Genomic DNA, 18,942 nt, shown 5'->3' with positions numbered 1-18,942 from the left:
AAAAGTGGCGCCAGTCATGGGCCCCTGACTCGGTGTCACCTCAGTACAGCCAGGTCGGGAGAGCACACTTAATGCTTACCGCCAATTACGTGTACACGGAGATTATCATCAGAAAAAGGCTCTACCAAACGGCGAAAGGATCATGAATCTGATGGGAACAGCGATATAGCTAAGCTGCTGCTGGTCACTATCAACTTCCTAAATGCTACTGCCGTGTTTCGAGGAAAGGAGAGAAGCCTCGCTAGGGACATCAAGTGAAGCTAGACAGTGGACGACTCTGGTTCTGGACCGTTGAATAATCATTGTCTTACAAATGGATAAACTCCATCAGAAGGTAGCCAACAAGCCAAATTCACTCTTCGAGCATTTTGTGAAACCCGTCAGTAGCGGCCCATGCGGCTTGAGTGAAGCCACCAGATATGTCTGGGTGGAAGGGTAGACACATCAGTATCGAGTTTGTGTAAGCCGAAACTAACTTGTTTTACAAGATTAAACAAAGGTAGCCTGCTGGACCTCTCTTTAGACTCCACGTAAGTTGCTAGATTTCACAGTTTAAAATGTCGTTTGGGCAAGGAATTCCTTATTTGGTAGTAGGTATCTGATAGGCTTACAGCAACATTCCTCAGATCATCCCTTATACTCCGCCTTGATATATAAATCATATACTTTTTGCTATTGTAGAACTGTACACAGGGCCAAAATGGTTCGTGTCGCCTCTCAACGGCCTACGATCAGATTGCTTACTGGTTTCCAATCGCCGATGTGATCTCCATGATTGATATGAGGGGATTCTTCTGGTACTAGATCAGCAATTGTGGCTCAGTCCGACAACTGAAGGGGAAGCCCAGACCCTATCGTGATACAAAACTAGTAAGGCGTTCTGGCAAGGAACTAATAAGATTTACTGTTCTTACTTCTATTGTTTATACTGTGTAGACGGAATACTTCGGCCGGGTTGCGCTATCCAAAAATGGACTAGCGCCGCATCTCCGAAATCTTTCCAACCCATCATTCGAATTCCATCGCGGCTGCTGTGAAAAGCCCGGACAGGTGAATTGCCTCCGTTTCTCCCACACTTGCGGATTTCAGCTCTTCGACTCACAAAATGGCTTCAATGCTACCAACTCGAGCGGCCAGGACCATCGCCTGTTCCGCATGCCGCACTATCGTTTGTCCTAGCACGATTGGATCCGCCTCCCTCCTCCGGCGTAGTCTGTCGACATCTACCGAGGAGACACCAGTCGATTATACAGACAAGCCTCGATGGTCCTATACCCCGCCTCTTGCAAAAGCTCCCTTCAGCTTGCGATTGAATACCAAGCGGCGTGAATACCCCGTCAACGCCGATCCGAATGTCCTTGACGAATTCTACATCCGCATGCTGGGCAATGATGGCGACAAGCTCCTTTCGGACGAAATCAAGTGGCTTGCTGTGACACACAAGAGTTTCGATCAGGGTCGGAGAGGATTTAACGACCGTCTGGCTTTCTTAGGTGTGTAGGAATCTGAGGATGCGATGCTGCGATTCTCGAGATGCACAGGCTAACAAGCAATTGCACTCTAGGACGACGGATCGTTGAGCTACAGGCTTCTTTGGCCATGGTGCAAAGCCCCGGAAGTGCGGCATCCACCGCTGCCCTGATGCGTTTGACCGTGCGCCCTTTACGCACCCGGCGTTGGAGGGCCTGGAGAACCTCACCAGCCGCAAGAATTTCTTGATAGGCAAAACACAGCTTGCGGAGCTTGCGCAGAAGTATGAGCTGCAGAAGGTCCTGAGATGGAATCCTCGGAAGGTAAGATAATGGAACATCATTCTCTTCTATTGTTTTGCAACATACTGCTTTCGCTACAAATGCCTCCGCTGTACCTTGCTAACACCAATGCCCAGCCCAACAATCTTGCCAGCTCCGGAATCGAACTTGTTCTTGCCCATACAATGTATGCGATCGTCGGTGCCATTTCCCTGGAGAAGGGCGGTCTCGTTGCCAACAAGGTAACACGCGAGCGGATATTAGAACCTTTGGGATTCTAGGCTTAAGTCGGGATATCATTGTTGGGAAATGGCCGCAGGAGCATTTCGAGGCGTTATCTCCTTTTCGCTTTCTTGTCTTTTTTATATCTTGGATGTTCTCTGTATGTGTTGGGGGTTTTGGTCATCCACCATATATGTACTTTTACTACGACCATGTCTTATATTGATTTTCGAATACCACCCGCAAGGATCCTCTCCCCCGACGGCGCCCTCCTGCGGAACGTGTTGGATAACACGCAAGCCATTATGAGAATAGAATTGTTTATTAATGATAGATATGTCCGGTTCCTCTGACACCGCCCGAGTAACAGAGTAAAATACGCGGCCAGCTCTTATGGAACCCTCTTTACGATGCATAGTCTTCGCGCCACTGTATCGCAAGTCAGCAATGAAAGACTGGGACCATCGTACAGAATGTACGACGACCCCAGAAATCACAGAACGTAATTTGTGCTGCCTTGCACTGTCTATTGGGAGCGTTGGGATAAAAGAAGAAAAAAAAGTGAGAAGAGGGAAAGAAATTGCGGAAGAAATACTCTCGTGCGGAAATGGCCCTAGCCTGATCAGGTATGGTGCCGACCCTGGAGCCCGCTAGAGCTATATAGGCTTGGCTTTCTTTCCTGAATGCTCTTAATACTCTCAGCATCCAAGCGAGGTGCCTCAATTGACACAGCTATATTACCCAGATACGAAATTCTTGAGTGACTATTCTCCAACTCGGCAAAACTAGCCCAATCAATAAACTATCATGTAGTACACTGTTATACGGTAATAGCGACTAGTCGACGGCAACAGAATCATACATTGTGATATATATTCTCCTTCACCTCCAAACAATATCGACTATCTAATGATCATGTGTATTCTCTTTATGTGATATGGTGGTTGCAATACCATGCACAGCTAACAGAGCCAACAGTGGAGGCAATGATAGAAGGCTTCGCGAAGTGGTTTAAGCCTTCTAACGACTTTCCACAGACAGGGACTTTACATGTGGCTTCAACCAGCAAGCCTGAAGAGTATACTTGACAGGATGATGCGTTAAGCCTCAACTCTGCGACTCTTCCACCGAGAAGGCTTACAGATTCGGTCTAGGGGTATATACGTACTGACGCAAGGTAGATACAAACCAGACAGACCTCCACTACCTTGGGGACAGGTTCCCCAATGTGAATAGTCTATGTACATACTTAATAGAGCTCAAAGACCTGAATGAAGATTGTCGATGTTTGTGAGCCTTCAGCCGAATGGCCCAGCACAGCATGAGGCAGCAATTGGATTTGACAAACCTACCACGCGCTGCAGAAAGAGCCGGACAGGCGCCAGCTAGACGCAGACAGAAGATCATAGGAAAATCCGTATTCGATTCGAGACTTTCCCTGTAGACTATGGGGTTCAAAAAGCCCTTTACAGGCTACATCCCGCGATTGTAAAAGCAACTATTTCACGCAATGGTGGCCTGGTTTCGACTAATGGAACAAACGAGAAGGATGTGCATAGATATACATAGGATAGCTCAAGATGATGTTTGATAGAACTCTCGATGTCATAACTTCTCAAACTATTCGTAGTAAATGGAATGACAATCAATGTTCCAGTCCGGCCAATATTACTACAGAGTATATTATACAGATTATATGACGAGCATTCATCTCTTGGGGATTATATCAGTTGTAGGAGGATGGAACCGGGCGGTCAGGGGAGCGGGCGATGTATTGCGTGGCAGTACTCAATATAGTGTGAACGTGTACAGGAGATTAGAGACTCCATCGTCTCATACACTGACGCTCTCCGGCCAGTCTTCTATTCTATATTTCTTTATTGTGAGTTTCTCCGCTAATACTCCATGATCTGAACTTATACTGTGATCCATTGTTGGATTAATACTGATTGTAAGGTTTTATCGCAGAATGTCCGGCTAGTGTTTCGTTGGCCTCTTACCGTTGAACTAAGTCAGGAGCCTCCCGCTGACCTTGCTGCCCTATTAACATCCACCCTTACTTTCACGACTCCCACACGATCTCCAAACCTCCGCGATGGCGTCGGCTATCTTCTTTTTAGATTTGAAGGGCAAGGTAGGTAGATACTTGGCGATATCTCTTTTCAATGACCGCTATATCCACCATGCATTCTTGCGCTCACCGTCAAAATAGACCCTTCTAGCCCGAAACTACCGCGGAGACATTCCCATGTCCGCGGTCGAGAAATTTCCTATCCTCCTCAGTGACGCAGAAGAAGAAAGCTCCGCCGTACCGCCATGCTTCTCTCATGAAGGAATCAATGTATGTTATGTCCGCAATCGCATCGGTTTTCGCACCTGCTCCCCGCTCGTCCCCGCAGCCCGCTCTGCTTCCCTTCATCCCCTATAACTACCCGCCTCTACTGCGACACCTCATTTGGGAACCAGGTAGCCATTAGCCTTTTCTCCCCATCTTACTGATTAACCATGGTGTATCTAGTATCTTTACATCCGTCACAGCAACCTTTATATCCTCGCGTTGACAAAGAAGAACACCAATGCGACCGAAATCCTCCTCTTCCTCCACAAAGTCGTGGAGGTCTTCACGGAATACTTCAAAGTCTTGGAGGAAGAGAGTATTCGCGACAACTTTGTCATCATCTACGAATTGCTTGATGAGATGATGGACTTCGGATACCCACAAACTACGGAGAGCAAGATATTGCAAGAGTAAGACGACAACTGTGACCGAACATGACTGAAGGTAACGTTGCTCATATGGTATCAGGTACATCACACAAGAGTCGCATAAGCTCGAAGTCCAAGCGCGTCCCCCTATTGCCGTTACAAATGCGGTCTCCTGGCGAAGTGAAGGAATTCGCTATCGGAAGAACGAAGTCTTCCTTGATGTTGTCGAGTCTCTGAATCTCCTCGTATCTGCGTCTGGGAATGTCCTGCGATCTGAGATTCTTGGTGCTATTAAGATGAAGTGCTACCTGAGCGGTATGCCGGAACTTCGTTTGGGTTTGAATGACAAGGTCATGTTTGAGACGACGGGTCGTGCTACAAGAGGCAAGGCTGTCGAGATGGAGGACGTTAAATTCCACCAGTGTGTTCGACTCTCGAGATTCGAGAACGATCGAACGATCAGTTTTATACCCCCGGATGGAGAATTTGAGCTCATGAGCTATCGCCTAAACACACAAGTGAAACCCCTTATCTGGGTCGAATGTCTGGTGGAGTCGCACTCAGGCTCTCGAATGGAGTATATGTTGAAGGTGGGCGACCTGGCAGCCCCGAAAACTTGTGTCGCATCTAAACTAATCCTCCTATTCTGTAGGCCAAAGCACAGTTCAAGCGCCGCAGCACGGCCAATAATGTGGAGATCCTTGTGCCCGTACCGGAAGATGCAGACTCGCCGCGCTTCCGCACGAACATTGGAACGGTTCACTATGCGCCAGAGAAATCCGCTATTATCTGGAAAATTAAGCAGTTCGGTGGTGGAAAGGAGTTCCTGATGCGTGCCGAGCTTGGTCTCCCATCTGTCAAGGGAGATGACGAGCACGGAGGTGGTATGACTGGAGGTTTCGGAGGCAGCATGGGCGGCACTGGAGGCGGCAAAGCCAAACGGCCCATCAACGTCAAATTCGAAATTCCTTACTTCACTACAAGTGGTATTCAAGTACGGTACTTGAAGATTACTGAACCCAAGGTAGGTTTTTTCCCCCCTAATTCTTGCGTGCTACCATTCACCTTTTATAACTATGATGAGTCCACAACTAATAGTCATGTCACAGCTCCAATACCCCTCCCTACCCTGGGTCCGTTATATCACGCAGTCAGGCGACATTGCGGTCCGTATGCCAGATGTACAATGATTTAAAGCGTTTAATAGTGTCAATAGATATTCTTTCTTCACTTTTCAGTTTCTAACATTACATAACGTCTGTCCCTTGACCTGCAGATCAGGCTAAGGTGGTCATTTAATCAGTAGTTGTATAGAATCATGCAAGTGCACTAATTGGGCTTGCCCAGAGACAGCTAGAGTCCCCATATTGACCGTGGTCGAAGTTGAGTATGCTGCATATATGTTGCTCGCTTCGACACACAAAACACCAAAATCTCATTAGCTCGACTGCAATAATATGAAATCACAAGTTCCACTCCATCACATTCACCTAAAGTATTTCCACCTGCGCTACTTCTACAAGTACACAACCGTACTCTGTAGGAGTACACCTATCACGATTCATAACAACCGAATAGAGTTTTAACCATTGCTCAAATTTAGCCCTGGCTTATGTACCATATATGGCTGTGCTAAATATAGAACAAAGGTGCTTTGGTCTAGTGGTAGGACGTTACGTTGTGGCCGTGCCAGCCCCGGTTCGATTCCGGGAAGCACCACTTAACTTTTTTTTCCTTTTTGAGCTAACTTACTGCTCAGCCCTTTTCTTTTTACGGAGTAATTGCCGCCCTGTTGAACCAGGATCGCCCTGTACCCGATACTAGGGTTCCAATCTTCTCAGAATTTTAACGTTTCGATGAGTAAGCGGACCTCAAGAATTCCTTTCTTCACCCCCAGTGATCGACATGATCTTGTATGCGTGCGCTATGTCATGATGAAAGGCCAAGAAATCTCAATTTTGAAACGTCGGTAGCTTGGTAGGTGCGGTAGTTGCGTTGCTATATATCTTGGCGGATGGAGCTGTCTACGTAATGCAATCTGTGGCAGTTGGGTATTGTAGAAGCTAAGATTTGCTTGGGTTTGTGTGTTGGGATTTAGGTTGTTTCTTATTTGGCGCATTCTTGACAAGAGCATTGGCAGGAGAGAACAATTAGAGTACGGATTTACGGCCGAAACAGTTCCTATAGATTGATAAGATCGATCACGAGAACGGAAAGAAATCCGCCTATTATTTGTAAGACTGAGGTTGGAGTCTGGACCACTAGGAGAGAAGATGATTTTTTAATTTGAGTACCTAAGTAGACCCTGAAATTAGAAGATGGCAATCAGAGAGGATCTATTGGCTTTTCTATCGTGTTGTTTATGACAAGAGTCAGCGTTCTAAGGCGTAAGGAATAGTAATGGAGGCCCCATCATAGGGCGGTGCAGTCGAGAACGCCGCTGTTCGGAGGCGGAGAGTCGTCAGCACATATCGGGACTGTATCTGCCGGACCGGATTACAATGGTAGTTGAAGCACACGACAGGATGCGAGGAACGTCATTACAGTTAGAAAGTGATCGATTTCCTCATTTCCTTCTCCTCGGGCCAAATTATGGGCACGCCACACCACGGTCACAAAGAACACAGTGTCCTGACTTTGGCGGTCTTTGTTGACCTACACTATTGAACTGCCACTATTAACAATTAGTACTGAATTGGACTTACGTACCCGGCCTGATGCCGCTGACGCACCCCCTGCGGTGGAGGGCCCATCCATCACCAACGCCCGGATCCCCATCCAACCTCCGTTGTTCCTTAGGTAGGTTTCGAGTAGGGCGTTCCGGCTTTGTGCTATCTGTTCGACCTCAGCTGCGCGTTCTGCGCACGTCGGCCACGTTTTCCTCGCGCCATAAGAACTCCGCCAGACCCCCCATCCCTTTCAACTCCGCCAATGCTTCTCGCGTCCCACTCCCTTCCTTAACCACCACGTCTACAATTAACACACCCCTGCATCTGATGGCGACGCAAACCAGAAGCCATGGTGGCCACGGCGGCCATCATCACCATCATCACCACCACGGCGGCAATGTGTACCTGACTTCCACAAACAAGAACGACGCCGGTGTTCGTATTACGCGGATCGGCCTGGTTGCCAATCTTGCGATGGCAATTGGCAAATTCATCGGGGGCTACGTCTTCCACTCGCAAGCTTTAATCGCCGACGCCTACCATGCCCTTACAGATCTCGTCTCGGACATCCTCACGCTGGGGACAGTCGCTTGGTCGCTCAAGCCCCCGTCTGAAAGGTTCCCAAACGGCTACGGAAAGATCGAGAGTATTGGCGCCTTGGGTGTGAGTGGGCTATTGCTTTGCGGAGGCGTATTTATGGGCCTAAACTCCGGTCAAGTTCTGTTGGACCAGTTCTACCCCCAGGCGGCGGAGGCGATCTCTCACCTGGGACACGGCCATTCACATAGTCACGGAATCGATATTCTTGGCCCCAGCATTCATGCCGCGTGGTTGGCTGCTGGGTCCATTGTGGTAAAGGAATGGCTGTACCACGCAAGTGAGTACCTTGGGGTTGCCCTATGATCTTATCCGAGAGCTAACGGTTATTGTGTAATGTAACAGCCATGAAAGTCGCCAATGAGCGCAAGTCGTCTGTTCTAGCCTCGAACGCTATCCACCACCGTATTGATTCTCTGACCAGCATTGTCGCTCTGTTCACCATTGGCGGCACGTACTTGTTTAAAGACGCCTCCTGGCTGGATCCTGTGGGTGGACTTCTTATCTCGTTGATGGTCATCAAAGCCGGATGGGGAAATACATGCTCGTCACTTCTGGAGCTGGCCGATACTGCCGTGGACGACGAGATCAAGGAATCGGTGCAGAAGGCTGCTTCCAAGGCGCTCGCGAAACTGCAGGATAACAATGCGATTAAGATCCGCGATGTCCAGGGCATGAAGTCCGGTCAGAACTATCTCATGGACATTGAATTGGCAGTGCCGGGAGCATGGCCCATCAATCGATCTCGGGAGATCGAGGAAGTTGTCAGAACAGCCATCGGAACGGGCGTCCGTGGCGTTAAGCGAGTCAAAGTGCGATTTATCCCCCTTGAGCATGAAGAATTGAATTTCTCCGAAGAGTTCATCCCTGCCGAAGTTGCATCCCAAGCCAAACCGGAGCCGGAAGATGGTGACACGGACTGTGAAGCGCAAGGGCATGATCATGGGCATGATGTGCACCAGCATGACGCTCGCAAGAGGCGTTAAAGAGGCATCTCTATATTTGCTTGATATTATTTGGAATTTTTTGCTTTGTATCGAGCCTATCGAAGCTCTTGTGTGTTTGCATAGTTCGTGTCCCGTTTTGCACATCGGATCTCGAAGGATCATGTGATACCCCATGAATACACCTCCTGGAGATGATATCTCCATGTCCTGTTTATCTGCTGGTGAAGATTTTGGCTGGTTAGAGTTGGAGTACCGGAGGGTTAGATTAGCCGGAAGATGTGACGAAATGATTGTGGGAAGAAAGAAGTTGATAGAGGAGGACGTCAGCCATGACTGGCAAACCATGTACAGTAGTATGTACATACTACACTGGCTGAATAGAATTTACAGCACATACTGCGGGCTTCATGTGTACCGTCTAGATCTCCCCTAAGACCTTAACGCTACAGTAGAAGTAGGTATTCTCGTGGGGAAAATCCGTGACAGTACGATCCTTCCATATATTCCGCCACTGCATTTAGTGTACGCGGAGCAAATCCCATTGGACGGATATCTAAAGTATGTGTAGGCACCATGTGACCAATATGATGATTGCTCCTTATCCCATGTTTATATCACTTTTGGATCGTGTACTTTTGTACTGTCAAGTTCTCCCTGAAGTCGCAAGATACACCCTCTTGTGGCGTACTCTAGAACCAACTATGCTGACCCTTTATCATCCTATTTGGCATGCAAAAGAACACATGACGTGGATACAGGTCATACGCTTCCATCTTAGTATCTGATATATCTAGAGCTCTAGCAGATCTCCAACTGGAAATATTGTGGTGACGTTTCCATTGTAGACCGACTTTATACGATGTATGCGACAAGCCAAACAACTCAGCAAGAGTTGAAAACAACACATTGAAATTTAAAATCTTCATGAAACATAGAAATGAATAACAAAATTAATAACATCTCCAATTCCTTATCCAAATGGCTAATTGATTTTAGGGGGGAAAAAGGGAAATAAAAGAATAAACAGCCAAGCAGTTCTCGACTGTTCTTGAATTGTTCACGAGGTACGATCTCAGCGTCCACGTGAACCAGGATAAAAGCGTTCTAGACGTTCGATCGTGACGAATATTGATTAAATCTAGAGCAGAAGGTAAGCAACTGGTAATTAGGGTCCCCTGTCTAGTGTGGAAGATCACAAATTTAACAGAGCCCTTTCACTGTTCATCGGGTAAATTGGGTAAATTCCCGGTGGTGGTGAGTGGGTCTATAAATAAAAAAGATTTACAAAAAATATACTAGTTGCAGGTGAACTTTTTCTTTTTTTTTTTGACATCACGATGTGCAATTGCAGTTCAGTGGCGGGAGAACAAGCAAACCAAATGCAGAAATCATATGTAAGCGATAGGTAATTGATTGGTGCTCTGGTGTATTTTTCAATTGAATGGAGAAAATTAAAAAATGTATTGCGAAAGTGGGTTCTGAAATGGCCGAAGTGGGAAAGAGAAGGGGGTAAATTGCGGGTTGAATTGGAATGTTCGCAATAGGAGATACAATAGAAGATGGAGTAAAGAAAAGTCATTCAATGACCCAATTTTTATGCTTGCCAGCGGGACACTTATTTAACATCGTTCTCTCTTTATCCTCGTTGCGCCCCGTTGTTGTTCATATTTTTTCTTTTCTTTCTTCTCGACCTCTCTACTCTTTGTCTCTTATCGGTGTGACTACTTGCCGACGTCATCGCCCACCGCATGTTCACCGTCTATCGTTTACAAACTTTCACACGCACAGTTCAACTGAATTCAATGAATTAAACCCTTCCATTGCATAACAGCGACATAGAAAAGATAACTTCACAATCACTGCCACAATGCAAGGCCCATTGTACATCGGTTTCGACCTTTCCACCCAGCAACTCAAAGCTCTAGTCGTCAATTCCGACCTGAAAGTTGTCTACGTCTCTAAATTCGACTTCGACGCTGACTCCCACGGCTTTCCCATCAAAAAAGGTGTGATCACCAATGAAGCTGAGCATGAGGTCTACGCCCCCGTGGCATTGTGGCTCCAGGCCCTAGACGGCGTCCTCGTGGGTCTGAAGAAGCAAGGCTTAGATTTCGCCCGTGTCAAGGGTATTAGCGGTGCTGGACAGCAGCACGGAAGTGTCTACTGGGGACAGGATGCGGAGCGTCTCCTCAAGGAATTGGACTCTGGCAAGTCCCTGGAGGACCAGCTGAGCGGGGCCTTCTCACATCCGTATAGTCCCAACTGGCAGGATTCCAGTACGCAGAAGGAATGTGATGAGTTTGATGCCTTCTTGGGCGGCGCGGACAAGTTGGCAAATGCTACAGGAAGTAAAGCACATCATGTACGTTTGTTTTTGCTCTCTCTACTTTCCGGAAATTACAATTGACCAGAGATATGCTAATGGCCCTCCTTTTGGTAGAGATTCACCGGTCCCCAGATCCTCCGCTTCCAAAGGAAATACCCTGAAGTATACAAAAAGACCTCCCGAATCTCCCTTGTCTCCTCCTTCCTCGCATCCCTTTTCCTGGGCCACATTGCCCCCTTTGACATTTCCGACGTCTGTGGTATGAACCTCTGGAACATAAAGCAAGGCGCCTACGACGAGAAGCTTCTGCAACTCTGTGCCGGCCCCTCCGGCGTGGAAGACCTCAAGCGCAAGCTCGGTTCCGTTCCCGAAGACGGCGGCATCAAATTAGGCCAAATCGACCGCTACTACATAGAACGCTACGGCTTCAGCTCAGATTGCACCATCATCCCAGCAACTGGCGACAACCCAGCCACCATCCTGGCTCTGCCACTGCGTCCTTCCGACGCAATGGTCTCCCTGGGTACCTCCACCACCTTCCTCATGTCTACTCCCAACTACATGCCCGACCCAGCTACACATTTCTTCAACCACCCCACCACAGCCGGCTTGTATATGTTCATGCTCTGCTACAAGAACGGCGGTCTAGCTCGCGAACATATTCGTGATGCTATCAATGATAAACTAGGCATGGCCGGAGACAAAGACCCGTGGGCTAACTTCGATAAGACCACACTGGAAACGGCACCCATGGGTCAGAAGAAGGATTCTGACCCAATGAAGATGGGCCTCTTTTTCCCTCGGCCGGAGATCGTCCCAAATCTGCGGGCGGGGCAGTGGCGGTTCGATTATAACCCCGCTGATGGTAGTTTGCATGAGACGAATGGTGGGTGGAACAAGCCTGTCGATGAGGCTCGTGCTATCGTTGAGAGTCAATTCCTTTCTCTTCGCTTGCGCTCTCGCGGTCTTACCACTAGTCCTGGACAGGGTATGCCCGCTCAGCCGCGACGGGTGTATCTCGTCGGTGGTGGATCGAAGAATAAGGCTATTGCGAAGGTGGCAGGTGAGATCCTTGGTGGAAGTGATGGGGTATATAAGCTGGAAATTGGCGATAATGCCTGTGCGCTGGGAGCGGCCTACAAGGCCGTCTGGGCACTGGAGAGGAAGGACGGACAGACGTTTGAGGATCTGATCGGACAGCGGTGGAAGGAGGAAGATTTCATCGAGAAGATCGCAGATGGATATCAGAAGGGCGTGTTTGAGAGGTATGGGGCTGCCGTTGAGGGATTCGAGAAGATGGAATTACAGGTTCTGAAACAGGAGGGCGAGACGCGGTGATATTCCTCTATCCTCTTCGGTTATAGAAAATGCGCCTATGCATCTCTTCATGAAAATATTGCCTTTAATGAGTTTGCGATGTTGGATGGTTTGCGTTGGGTTCTTTTTTTTCCTTTCGGATTTAGTTAGTACCCTATAAAGTTCGGTTATAAATACAATAAACGAAAAGAATGATATGATAATATATTCTCAGTGTCCTTCATTTCTATTTGCTAACTATCTTATCATCTTAGAAACATCCGCATAATCTCTCATGAATAACCCGAAGTCTACACACAAATGCATTGCCTCCATATAGAAAGTAGAATGTCAAGAAGATAATCAAACCTCCCGACTTGCATGAGGTATCTGTCGAGCTCCGACGATAGGTATCAATCAACCAACCAACCAACTAACCAACTAACACCCCCGGCCCCATCCCTGTCCGCTGCCTCGACCATTACCTCCCTTTCTTTCCTTTTTTAAGTGACATGTTTTATACGGGATATCAGGAAGTCCTTTTGTTTTTCTCTTCTCCTCTCTGCTGGTGTTAAAGGCAGTAATCAACGCCTGTTTTATGCAACTATGCATCGCGAACTATATACCTTTCTTTTTTCTTCTGTTTCTTGAGCTTTCTTTTTTTGTTTTTTGGAAAAACGACAGAGGAATTGCCGGCGACAGAGCTATCAGTGTAAAGGATCACATGAAAACATCAGTCATCAAACCAAACCGTGGGGGAATCTAAGAGGAAGAAAAACAGTGAGAATGATCGAGGAGCATAGGGGAAAAGAAAGAATATGAAATGCAAAAGGATCATGCGCTCAATCGCTGGATAAAGGACTGCGGCGGTTGTTAGCGGGAGGTCTTCCTATGTCAACTGCCACCTGGAACTACATACCGGGAAGAACTGCCGGAAGCCCTTCAAGTCTAGCCGGCCTAATGCATTCAAGAACTCCTCTATGAGTTCGGCACCCATTCCCATGCCGGGCAATTCCTGGTCTCGAAGGTACTGGATATACTCCATACCGGTCTTGCAATAGATGGTGCGCTGCAATCCTCCAGCTTCGGCGAGAACCTGCTTGGCCTGTGCGTCTTTGGGATTGAAGGACGGGGTGGCGGGAAGTGCCCAACATAAGGGCGACATTCGGCTGATCATGAACTGTGCAAATCCTGGGAGAGCAACCTGCTGGGCGGTGCCATTCGTCGCCTCCGGTGCGATATCAGGACCGCCCCAGGAGCTGCCCATCTTGGAGAGCACCGAGAACGCCATCTTCGCGGTGGTAAAGTCCTCGACGTCCTTGGCGAAGTGTTCGATGGTCGTGATGACGGTATCGAACATGGGTTGATTTCCTGTTTCTGTTAGCCTTTGCATCGTTTGTAAATCGAGGTAGAAGGGCCGAAACTCACTCTCGCTGATGATCACTGCGCCCAGGTCATTGTTCAGAACCGCCAACAAGAAATTCAGATATTCCCTTTTCAACTCTGCAAGCTGGATTTCGTCATCGGTGCCAGTAGTGGGATCAGCAATTCCGGCGAACACCCGTTGTAGGAAAGGCGTCAATAGTGTATCGAGAATGGCATATATCTCGCCCTTGAATCCGAAGATAACTTGGTCCAAAAGGCGCAAGAAAAGAGCCATTTCATCCCGAGTAGAAGTCTGGGTTAGTAGGCCATCGATCCACCTTGGAAGCTGTGGGAGGATCCGGGAGCCAAGGACGCCAATGAGTCTGGAAAAGGCGAATCGAGCGGCTGTTCTAATATTGAAAGAGGTTTTAAGGGACTCAAGAGCAACAAGAGTAGCCTCGGACACTTGCAAGAATGCCTCAGAAACCTCAGCCGCGGGCAGCGAGGTTGGGGAGCTGGTTCCTGGCATCCAATCCGAGAAGCCTTTTGCTAGCGTTCCAAGAGCCATGATGTCATGATGTATTTGTAACAAAGCCCTCTCGTCGTTGGACTTCGCCGGAGCCAGGTTTTTCTCCATGTCCATGAACACAGGGTTCAGTACCGACTGCGCATACAGGACCTGCTTGTCGGCAGGGACAGTCGGGGTGGAGCAGATAATGCCAACGGCTTCGAATAGGTAAAGTTGGCTGTTAAAAACAGCATCTGCGGACCCTTCATGATCCTCCGACGACATTTCATCACCATCGGCGCCTTCTGTAGGAATTTCCGCCTGGATCACCAGAAGATCGCCTAGGGCCTGGACGACTGTCTCCGCAACATTGCCGATGTGGGTTCTCAATTGCTTGACTAGCCGCTGGAAAAGATACCAGGATCTGGTTTTAACCTTCTTCGTGGGGTGGTGAACAAGTTGAAGGAAGCTTTCCAAAACACCGGGGATGAGATGAGTGTGGTACAGGAAGAATGAACTGTAACGAACACAAATTTCCATGTACTGTAATTGGGTCGCCGGATGCGTGAAGGAGCGAATATCTGTAAATTGTCAGAGGAAGCGCGCATGGTCCCTGATACCTGATACCTACCGGACTCGACCATTCGTGACACCATCTCGATAAGTCGCTCTGCTGCCCGATTGTTGGGTTGGTTTTTGGTATAGAGATTGCCTGCCTTTACGGCAATGTCTCCAAAGAGGAACATTTCATGTAAGGCAAGGTCCAGATCACGCCAGTCTAACTGCGTACCTGACTGTCGTAGGTTCTCAAAGGTTGTTGCGACAACCTCGGAGACGGCGTCTATGTAGAGCTGTTCGTTCACCGTGGCGACAGTTTGTTGCATAATGGCTAGTCTCTTGCGGAGTTCCTGGAACTCTGCCTCGTCCGTTTGGTCATCCTCGTCGCCCCATGAGGAGGTGTCGTCGTATCGCATCTTGGCAATGATGGCCTTCAAGATAGGGAGCAAGATGGGGGAATGCTGCGCGGTAAGAGAAGGGTCGGTCTTAGAGACCTTTCTCAAGTATTGCAGAAGGTCACTGCCACAGGGGATGACGGTCGAGCAGACCTCGTCGTATTCATCGGAAAAGTATCTCAGGATGTGCGGAAGGAAGGCCTGCAATAGCCCATTGGCCTTTTCTCTGCATTCTCCAGAGATATTCTCTTGCTCCAAAGCGCGCACAATATCAACCACTGTACTATTGACTAGCTTCGCAACTGTTTCGGCGAGATCCGTATCGTATTTGAAGGTAAACCTATTCTCACAAAGAGGGGGGCTGTTGGAGAGCTGGGAAACGATCGTGTCCAGATTCAAGAAAATAATCATGTCAATCTTATCCTCCGGTTTCATCTTTTTGCCGATGATTTCTGTAAAAACGTCGACTGCTGCATCCCGCACCTTTTCCTCTCCCGCCCTGAGCTCCGCCTTCTGTGCCCGGGCCAGTTGCTGGAATAAGAGATCGAGCATTGTCTGGTTGACCACAAGACTGATATCAATCCAGCTAACCCAGGAACCAACTGCTTTCAAACACATCTCTACGATCACGTCGTTGCCGTCCCGCCATTCCGACAAAATCTGTTGCCACGAGCTTGCGATCTTTTGCATGTCTCTCATCCGGATCAAGTCCTTCAGCGAATTTGCCCTATCCTGTTCCGTACGAGATCTGGACACGAGGACATCACCGATTTCATCGTGGATAGAATTAACGACTCGAAGGTAGAATACAATCCCCAGCATATTGTCAGGCGACGTGCTCGAGGCACCCTTGTACGTTAAGCTCAAGAGATCATCGAAGAATGACTCCCAGCCGTTCCCGTAGAGCGCCGAGAAGAGGAAGGTAATCGTCTGGGCAATTTTGTTCTGAATATTGGGAGGATCTGGGTTTGCATTCTCCTGCCCATAGACCTGGCGGAGGTAGTTCATGAGGCCGTCCCGGACATATCCTAGAGCCTGAGGGTCAATCAGTCCAGCCTGGGCGGCACTATTAACCACCTCTAGCGCTACATGTCGTATGATCTCAGAGTGCTGGGGAGTCTTTGTGAAGAGAGCGAGGCAGACTTGCCATCCCGAGGGGTCGGTACGGAGTTGGTTCAGGTAATCGAAGGCTTGCGCCTTGAGGGCTTGGTCTGAGGAAGGATTCCAGGCGATTTCTATGGCATTCGCTACCTAAGTGATTACATATTTGTCAGGTCCAGGATATCAGGAAGAGCTTTTTTTTAAGATTAAATGGTTATGCAAACATGTGTCGGGAGGGGCATGAGGGGAGAGGAGGGGAGGGCAAATGGTGGGGTGGACTCTTTTTTTTCGTGTCCCTTTTCAATAAAAAAGGTAAAAAAGAAAAAAAGAAAAACTAATTGGAATGAACGAAAGTGCGACATTGAATCCATACCTGTTCTTCCATCTTCGACCAGCCGAGTTGCCTTCAGAGTCAGTAGACTCGGAAAGCAAATCGAATGACGGTGTTCAAAGGGGGACAAATCGATGTAGTTGGGTTAAAATTCAATGGCGGCGGAGAGTCATATCACAGAGAGGGCCGTTTATCGAACCATGACTAGTGCGTTGGAGCAGCAATCGGTGGTTTCGGGGGTTTAGACTAGTGGCAGAGACCCAGTTAGTCGGTAAACGAAAAATTTGTTAATGGATCGATTGGACTCACCGGACGGACAACGGAGATGAGGGGAGGAGTTGAATCCTTTCCAAACACGCTCGCAACCTTTCTGTCGGCTGACTACGTCACTTTGTGTAGATGAAACAGGAGAAGAAAAAAAATGACTGAGGTACAGCTGGCATGGATGTCATTGTGTGCGGCTACAAACTGGGCTTGGTCACCCCCCCGGCCGAAAAGGGAAAGGAGCGCGTGCCTCCCGAGAGCCCTTGGCTGCCGGCAGATTCAGGCAGCATGCGGTAGCTCTTCTGGGTTAACGGCGCTCTCGAGAAGCTTAGCCCTCAAAGCTACATACTTCTTGCATCCGTCTTGTCCTATTACCACTATAGCCACCGACATGTGCGAATAATTGTTGGTGCTATTCGACTAACAACACAAAGCAACCAATTAAACAGTGCTCTGTTTTTACCTCTTAACAATCATTAGTACCCTTTTTGTCTACCCCTTCTACCATTGGCCTCAACTATTTCTCTGCTCCTAGCAAATCTTGACAACAACTTTCGAAAAATGCTTCTGTTGCTCGAGATGCTCATATGCCTCTCTCACCTCGTGTAGACCAAACACCTTTTCATCAATTATGGGCCTAATGCCATTCTCTTCAATGAAATGATTCATGGCCTGGAACTGAACTCGGGTCCCAAGGAGCAATCCACACGAGGTGCAAAGATAACTCAGACCGTCCATCAGGCTGGGCATATCGGGACTGGACGCCCCACCTAAGAATCCTGCTAGTGCGATAACTCCCTCCGGCCTGATAGCCTTGAGTGACTGATGAAGGGTAGATGCACCGCCCACATCGACAACCAAGTCTACGCCTTGGCCACCAAGGGTAAAACCTTTTGCGGCTGTTCCCCAGTCAGGTGTGGATTTGTAGTTGATGACGTGGTGTGCACCTAGTGATTTGAACTTGGACGCTTTAGCCTGGTTGTTGCTATCACCGTCGCACCCGAAGCCAGGGCAAACTAACGGTTTGACAAGTTAGCACGTATATCCTGGACTGAGACCCACACAGCCGGGCTAGTCAAAAGGAAGGTACTACCTGCAGAGCAGGATAGAAACACCTCCTGCTCCCTGCACCAACACTACACGGCCCTTCTTGGGCTCTCTCCCTTTAAGACCAAACAATGCATTCCATGCCGTTAGACCAGAACAAGTTAATGTAGCCGCTTCATCGAAAGACAGGTTGTCAGGCATCTTCACCACCGACGTTTCATGGTATATGCCATGGCTCTGTAAGGTCCCGTCTACGCGCTGACCAAGACCGGCCTCTATATCGGCAAAGGTAGCGGGCGCATCATCGGCCATATGAGTTGTCATATGGGTACAAACTCTATCCCCAGGCTTAAGATTGCAGACTTGGGAACCAACGGCCTCTACAACACCCGCTCCGTCGGATGCTGGAACAATGTTGTTTTTGATAGTCAGACCGAATTTTCCCTGGTTTATATTAGTACAAGTTTGATAGAGATTGTGGTAGAGGGTGACGCTTAGAATATATTTGCCAAGGCAAGAGCAATATCACGGTAATTTAAAGATGCTGCATGAATTCTGACCCGTACATCGTGGTCCCCCAGAGCAGGTAGAGGATGATTCTCAACGAATTTGAGACTTGAGATTCCTCTTTGGCCAGTGAGGGTCCATGCTGCGGTTTGAGATGCCATTGCTGGAATGTGGGTAAATGTCCTGTATGAATTACCTAGATGTTTGGCTTGCCATATAACTACGAGGTACTTAAATAACGTGTTTCATTCTGCCCCTTATATCTTGTCAAAAAATGGACTTGAATCATGTCCAACCAGTCATTATGGAAAGCATTGAATCATGAATGGTGGGGGAAATCCCGGGACCGATC

The 18,942-nt window shown here is 48.3% G+C and overlaps 5 protein-coding genes across 5 annotated transcripts; 4 read left to right on the top strand and 1 right to left on the bottom strand.

Moving 5' to 3' along the window:
- Positions 1-1,105: 1,105 nt before the first annotated feature.
- On the top strand, positions 1,106-2,118 carry ANOM_008531 (mitochondrial 54S ribosomal protein mL57; the record flags this gene model as incomplete). The annotated part of the gene is made up of 3 exons (XM_015553787.1): positions 1,106-1,493; positions 1,582-1,793; positions 1,889-2,118. 3 exons carry the CDS (start codon positions 1,106-1,108, stop codon positions 2,030-2,032), a joined length of 744 nt encoding a protein of 247 aa, XP_015403799.1. The 3' UTR covers positions 2,033-2,118.
- A 1,950-nt stretch (positions 2,119-4,068) lies between these two features.
- ANOM_008530 (AP-1 complex subunit mu) lies at positions 4,069-5,869 on the top strand (the record flags this gene model as incomplete). Its single annotated transcript, XM_015553786.1, has 6 exons — positions 4,069-4,107; positions 4,186-4,314; positions 4,492-4,721; positions 4,780-5,269; positions 5,332-5,703; positions 5,789-5,869. 6 exons carry the CDS (start codon positions 4,069-4,071, stop codon positions 5,867-5,869), a joined length of 1,341 nt encoding a protein of 446 aa, XP_015403800.1.
- Positions 5,870-7,396: 1,527 nt separating this feature from the next.
- On the top strand, positions 7,397-8,931 carry ANOM_008529 (cation diffusion facilitator family transporter; the record flags this gene model as incomplete). The annotated part of the gene is made up of 2 exons (XM_015553785.1): positions 7,397-8,225; positions 8,291-8,931. The coding sequence occupies 2 exons, from the start codon at positions 7,397-7,399 to the stop codon at positions 8,929-8,931; spliced, it is 1,470 nt and encodes a 489-aa protein (XP_015403798.1).
- Positions 8,932-10,759: 1,828 nt separating this feature from the next.
- Positions 10,760-12,556, top strand: ANOM_008528 (xylulokinase; the record flags this gene model as incomplete). The annotated part of the gene is made up of 2 exons (XM_015553784.1): positions 10,760-11,254; positions 11,333-12,556. The coding sequence occupies 2 exons, from the start codon at positions 10,760-10,762 to the stop codon at positions 12,554-12,556; spliced, it is 1,719 nt and encodes a 572-aa protein (XP_015403797.1).
- Positions 12,557-13,348: 792 nt separating this feature from the next.
- Positions 13,349-18,751, bottom strand: ANOM_008527 (Ran GTPase-binding protein LOS1; the record flags this gene model as incomplete). The annotated part of the gene is made up of 7 exons (XM_015553783.1): positions 13,349-13,375; positions 13,434-13,885; positions 13,943-14,968; positions 15,019-16,591; positions 17,637-18,052; positions 18,152-18,527; positions 18,650-18,751. 7 exons carry the CDS (start codon positions 18,749-18,751, stop codon positions 13,349-13,351), a joined length of 3,972 nt encoding a protein of 1,323 aa, XP_015403792.1.
- Between the last annotated feature and the right edge of the window lie 191 nt (positions 18,752-18,942).

This window comes from Aspergillus nomiae, assembly GCF_001204775.2.
Source record: "Aspergillus nomiae NRRL 13137 chromosome Unknown contig00309, whole genome shotgun sequence".
Taxonomy (NCBI): domain Eukaryota; kingdom Fungi; phylum Ascomycota; class Eurotiomycetes; order Eurotiales; family Aspergillaceae; genus Aspergillus; species Aspergillus nomiae.
The sequence above is the reverse complement of the archived record's forward strand: the minus strand, read 5'-3'. Positions and strand labels throughout refer to the sequence as shown.